Source organism: Lipotes vexillifer, unplaced genomic scaffold (genome assembly GCF_000442215.2).
Source record: "Lipotes vexillifer unplaced genomic scaffold, Lipotes_vexillifer_v1.1 scaffold937, whole genome shotgun sequence".
Classification (NCBI taxonomy): Eukaryota; Metazoa; Chordata; class Mammalia; order Artiodactyla; family Lipotidae; genus Lipotes; species Lipotes vexillifer.
Genome location: NW_006795975.1, coordinates 1,603,185 through 1,609,695, shown reverse-complemented (window position 1 = coordinate 1,609,695; position 6,511 = coordinate 1,603,185). Strand labels below are relative to the sequence as shown.

The 6,511-nt window shown below is 41.7% G+C and overlaps 1 protein-coding gene across 2 annotated transcripts in view; it reads left to right on the top strand.

Annotated features, from left to right (window-relative positions):
- The window catches only part of THRB (thyroid hormone receptor beta), a 225,430-nt gene that overhangs the window by 197,905 nt on the left and 21,014 nt on the right, over positions 1 to 6,511 (top strand). For both annotated transcript variants that reach the window (XM_007468062.1, XM_007468061.1), the window contains one exon: positions 4,710 to 4,857. In XM_007468062.1, the coding sequence (XP_007468124.1) occupies positions 4,710 to 4,857 (148 nt within the window). The remainder of the gene's footprint in view (positions 1 to 4,709; positions 4,858 to 6,511) is intronic.

Sequence of the window (6,511 nt, the reverse complement as noted above, 5' to 3'; positions counted from 1 at the left end):
TGGGGGGGGGGGGGTCGTATTCAAGAACTGAATTTTTTTTTCCCCAAATCAAAATAACTAGATGAAGTTTTGTGGCAGTGTGAGGTCTGCTGTTTTAGACAGGGAGAAAATTGATAAAATGTAAAGAAATTAATAAAAGCCTCCCTTTGAGTTTAAAAATGCATAGATATTTTATAACATGCTATCATCCCATGAAATAACCATTTCTCCTCCTGTTTTAATCTCCACTGTTTAAGGAGACAGAGTTCACTCCAACCACAAGCTATTTGCCAGTGTGAATCTGAGAGAATTTGCTCACTTTTAAGGGTTCCATTAGGGAACATCTTTGAGGCTGCTTAGGTTCAATTATATTCTGAAATTATCCAAACTGGCTTATGGCACAGCCTGCAGCGCCAGTAAATTCTGGTCGTCCATCAGCTAATTACACGCTCTCCAGACCCATCTTCAGGAGACGCTTGACAAGAAGACACCAGTGATCAACAGTCAGTTTACCTCCCGAAAGTGAACCTGAATTTGCCTACTTACATTTTCATTATCAAAGTGAAGATGAGTTTCCGGCAAACACGTTTTTGTCCGGCAGCCTAGCCTAGAAAATAAAGTCCACCGTAAATGGACACAGTGCGTTCAGCTAATGTTTTATAAAGGAGGTAGTAAGTCAGAGAAAGGCTTTAATTTTTTGTTGAATGTTTTATTTACCTTCTGTATTTTAAACTAAATTATCAGAAGATATGAACCCTAGAGCAAAAATCGTATTAATGCTTATAAAACAAGTCCGTCTTTCCCCCTCCGTCACCCACCTCACTCCCTTCTCTCCTTTCCTCCCTCTTTTCTCCTAACCTTTGACCCTAAACCACCAAAATCAACACGTTAGCTCGGTTTCATACCAACCTGTCTCATTTCCCTGGTGGAAGATTTTCCACGCAAACTCCCTACTTTTTGTGCACGAAATGAGGAAACATGTAGCCTACTGATGTGTTGAGATGATCTATCCATTGAAAAGAGGTCATTTTTAAGACCTCAAGGCAAGACTTATTTTGGAATGTGATGTAATATGTTCTCATTCATCCAGGCCCCTTTGATATAGAATTTGTCACCTTTTAACAAAGACTGAGCTAAAGGTTGCTATTACATCTGTGGAAATAATGTCTTAAGGAGTTTAATAGCATTAATTACAAGTAAGTTGCAGCTGTTTATTAACTGGGACACTTGCAGACTGTCTCTTGAAAGCCCAATTCTATCGGCTTGCTTTGAAAGTAATAAAACTGCATGAGGTTAGATACTTTCTCTCATTCCAAAAGTTCACTCATTCAAATGGGTCTTTTTTCTAAATTAGCCCTAATTCATAAGGCTTTTACCTACCTGATTAAGCAGCGTTGAGATTCTCTCAAATCAGTTTTTAATGACAAATCTTGAATTCTGGGGGAGACTCTAATGACAATTCCATTTATTACTCAACTCCCAAAGTGACTCTAAAGACCAAATGTGCCTTACAGAGGACTTAATGATCGTTAGCGATTGACTCAAACAAAGGAGAACCAAGCCTATTAACCTATTAATACGTGTCTCTGACTCACGTATGTCTTCATGATGATCAAGAAATCCACTACCCTCTTGTCCCAAGATCACAGGATGTTTGGGGCCTGATTCAACTGAGGTTTACTTAAAAGAATCAATCATGTAGCAGAAAGCTAGATTTCTCAGCCCTGGTGCCTTTGTCTCGGATCAGAATCCTGTTTCCAGGATAGCCCCAATCATAAAATCAGAAAGCCTTCCTAGGGCGGTTACACAGATCATTTAATGTAAGGACAGTGTCTTGGAAAAAGACAAAAGAGATGGTCAAATGAAACACAGTTTTGAAAAATGGCCAAAGATGAAAAAAGTCGCACTTCACATCTTGTTTACTCAAGCCTGTAATTTGCAAGTATTTCTACCCCATACTCATAGTGTGTAGAGGGAGAATCTTTTTTGCCTGTTTCTGCCCTGAAGACAGTGGACATCTTTTGGAGATGTTTCTTCTGTTGTGATGGGCCAGTTTTCATGCATCTTTTGTAGAAAGAATGTTGGTACTGCCCCGAGTAAATCACTTTTTAAAGAGAGACTCTAAGCTTTTTTAACAGTTGCCCGAATATTGAACTAGGAGCGTGACAGTTCCTTGTAGCACTGATTAGTGCATCATTTTGGACCACTAAGGAGTGGATCCAGTTCTTCTCAAAATGCAGAGAAACGAGTCTGATGTCGATTTATAAAGCAAAACCTCCGCTCACCCACAAATCATCGATGAAAGATATGTTCTTATTCAGTCCCTGGGACATCTCTTTTATCAGCTCACTGCTAAAAAGAGCTTTTTATAAGTAGACTCTGTTATGTATTTTCTATCCAAGTTCACATCCAAAAATTAATTTTTGCCCCTTTTTAAAGTTAAGGGACCTACCACCTTTAACATTTACTCAAATAAAGTGGTCCCTTCATGTGGTAAAATATGCTTTTAGCATAGCTTAGGGAAGGCCAACACCTTAAAAGGGATTTGGTCCATTGAAGTGTCCGAGAAGAGTCAGCAAGGTAAGCCACAGAAAAGATGGCACTATGAATGGCAAAGCCTGCTACCTCAACGTTTTTTCCAAATAAGCCAAGTATAAGTTATTTCATTCATTCCTTGTAAAAGCTCAGAGTAGCCTTTTTGGAGAAATGAACGTTACCTCTGCATCTGGTATATCACCTGTTCCCACCTTCCTGTTGTCTCGCTCCCCAGTAGACTCCCGCCACCCAGAACACAAGCCGGCGTGAGCAGATGGGGGAGAAAAGGTCTCCCAACTCCACAGTAATGATTTCCCATCTTCACAGCAGCAGTCAGCATGCTCGCTGGAGGCCCCGGACTTAGGTCACTTTGCATCTTCCAGAAAGAGGATGCTAGACAGCCCCCCCTCCTCCCTGTCTGTGACATATGTCTCCTTGCTAGAATCTCTGAGTTTCTTCTGTCTTTCAAGCAAGTGTAACCCTTGAAGGGTGGATTGGAGGGAGGGGGATGGGGTAGAGGAGCGGGGACAGCTTGTTTTTCGTTCTGTGCAGGCCCTGACATCCAAGCTTTGGCGGGACCGCCCACCTTGAACACCCGGGAAACACATGTCAGCAGCTGCCCCGTGTGTGCTTCAGGGAATCTTAGGACAGTTCATCGATGTCATTCAAACTAATGGACTCAGTGTTTAAGGATGCAAAGCCAAATACAATATGACAGTTCTTCTGTTAGGAATTGAGCAATAGTAATATCAGGGGTTTGCAAACATGCCCCGAAACCAAGTCCATGAGTTTCAGTGACTGCTGTCATTTTTCCATTTTATTCTGCTATGCCCAGTAGAAAATCCTACCTCGGACCTTTTCATTACAAGGAAGAGTTCCTGTGTCTGAGTGAGGAATATGCAAGTGGTATAAGTACATAAAGCCAGGGCAAGTTAAACGGGATAATTATAATTTGGGTTAGCCTAGATGAACTGGCATTTCCATCCAATTTATGCAACAAAGTTGGAGGTCCCTTTAAGGTTCAGTGGACAGCATCCTTCAAAATTTGTTGTGCCTTGCTATTCTACTAAACCATAAAATGATGTGGTTATTTTGAGGGGTGGGTGAGAGGGGACTGTTTATAATATGTTCATCTAAAACATTTAAATAATACAGTAAAATTGGACTCAGTCTATATCATGTTAAGCCAACTCCTGGGTTCCAGGCCGAGTTCCAGCATGTACTTGCCATGTGATTTGGGGCGAGTGACTTAACCTGTCTAAGGCTTAGTTTTTTAATCCCCACAGTGGAGATATTAAGAATACTGACCTCAGAAGGCTGTGGGAGAGACAGAGGCCCTGGCACTTGTCTGCAGCACTTTGCAGTGCGCCCCTCACAATACATGCTTTCTGCCGTTATAAATTCCTACCAGACTTGAGTATCATGTCCAGAAAGGTTCTCATATGACACAGCCTTGAGGATGTTATGTAAGTCACCGAAGCCTGGAACTGCACTGTACTCTCAGGTGGCCCTCTCCCATGCCTTGAAAGAAGAAGAAACATTGAACTTTAGGGCGCATGTCTACAGATATTGGAGAAAAAGGGTGCTAGGAAAGGAAAACTCCAGTGCCATGAGCTATGGGAAAGATTTGGTAAAGAACCTGGAATTTTCTCCTCCCCAAGGACTGTTGTTTCAAGGGCTGTCTGAGCTGGTCATGGCCGTCTCAAGAGTCGAAAACCAGAATTAAACCAAATCTCTAAAGGCAATTAATGCATCCCTTTAAATACTAAAGGATTAAATTAATTAATTAATAATTAAGCATCACAAGTATCCAGCTCTTATTTCTCCAGTATAAAGTGTAGCAAACCTCTTCAGAGCTTCATTTAGCAACACAATTATGGCATGAAATAATATAATTTATTTATGTGACTCATTGTTTAGAAAACATAAACGCGAACATGAGATTTTCCCATTAGCCTTGAGTAAATGCCAAAAGGATAAGAAGAGATTCCGTAGCCTCTGACATCTCCCTCAGATTTAGAATTATTTAGATGCACTTTGGGCCAACTGCCCTATATTTGAATAGGTAGAGCTATAGGCCCGTACAGAGTTAAGGTCTAAAACCATCCATCACAGTCAGGAAGATACAAAATGCTGGAGTCACTTATTTCTAGAAAATATGAAATGGTTGTCCTGGGTCTTTCTTTTTCATGTAGGGTTTCTTTAGAAGAACCATTCAGAAAAATCTCCATCCATCCTATTCCTGTAAATATGAAGGAAAATGTGTCATAGACAAAGTTACAAGAAATCAGTGCCAGGAATGTCGCTTTAAAAAATGCATCTACGTTGGCATGGCAACAGATTGTAAGTAACCTTATTCCTTTGCTTCATATTCAAGGAGTGTTGACTGGGGAAAAGGTTGGCTCAAGGAAATCACCCAGGCAGGAAAGAAAGCAGGAACGCACGTGGACAGAGGGAGAGCACGCAGCATTCTCAGGGACCCTCACTCCCAGCCATAGCTGGGCGGTTTCCATCCTACCCTCCCCATCAACTCCTGACTCCGAAGGCATCCAGGTGATGGGTGAGGGACAGAGGTTAAATTGTCCCCATCATGCTTGCAGGACAGTCAGCAGTGCTCTGTCTGCACAGAGGTTACAGATGAGAAGTCTTATCCTTCCACCTCGATAAAGTGTAATTTTCCACACAACATTCATGTGGTGAGAAGCACAAGGACTAATATTTTTTCAAAAGCAGAGACAGGAATTTATTCTGTGGACATTTTTGGAGTCAGGGCACTGGTAGAAAACATCGTGTTCAGAAATTTCTAAAGAATGTGAACTTGAGTGCTATTGCATGACTCATTCTGCAGTTGGTTTTTTTTGTTATATTTTTAGCCACAAAAACATTCCAAGCTGAGGTCATCCTGCCCAGTTTTCAAAGTGCCACAGCATATGGTGGTGAGATTAGCCGTTGGGGTCTCTTCTCCCCACACTGTGCAAGGGATTTACACCAGTCACTTTAATTAATCTAATTACAAAATGAGAATCGTGTCATTCACAACATGTGACCTCCCTTTTGCCAGGCATCAGGGTTTCTGGTTTCCACTGGCATAAATTTTTTTGCACGTCAATGAAGGAGTCCAACTTTCAGTTTAAAAGAAACAAAAGAAAAAAGGAAAGAAAAAAAGAATGCAATGAGGAATTTTCCTTGTGAAGAGGAAATAGTCACAGCTACATATATGCGACAAACAGGGTTCTCTCAGCTAGAATGACAACAAAAAATCTCTGGAACGTCCTGGTTTGCCCATTAAAGAAGACAGAAAGAGGAATCTTTTTTTAAAAAAAAAAAAAAAAAAAGAGGGTTGTGTCTGGGCATGAGGCTGGAAACCCTGGTTTAATCCTTCACCTCTGGCTGAGTTATTTGTCTTGATCTTTGAAAGGCTTTTCGCGGTTGCCAACAAAATGCCTGCTAAGGTTCTATGGAAATGAGTGACCTGTTGAATGGCCATCGCACTGTTTTATTAAGAAGTTAAAGAGATGAACGTTGATGAAGTTTAAAAACTCAGTGTTGATCTACACGGGGTGGAAATTTGAGTGCACCTTGCTTGCTTGGGAAGCATTACAAGAGCTCAGGTTTTATAATCAGAAAAGCTGTTGGAGTCCCAGGCCTGCCACTTACTAGCTGTGTGCCCATCGGACTTAACTTCCGGTTTCCTTGTGTGAAGGTATTGCCAGGCCCACAGGTGGTTTTCAGGAATAAATTAGATAACGCACATCCAATGCCACGATCCCTGGCACCAGGGAAGCATTTGGGGAGTGAGGTTATGAGTGTAGCGCATTCCTCATCTCCCTTAAGGAGTGAATCATGATGACTTCACAGGGCTCACCCATCCTGCCCACATGCCTAAGTGCTCCCCTGACTCTGATGATCCAATCACATCTCCACGATTGGGTTTTCATTCTTCTGTTTGTGGATTTGCCAGGCACCTCTGGTTCTCTTCCTCTGCTACGTTTGCGTT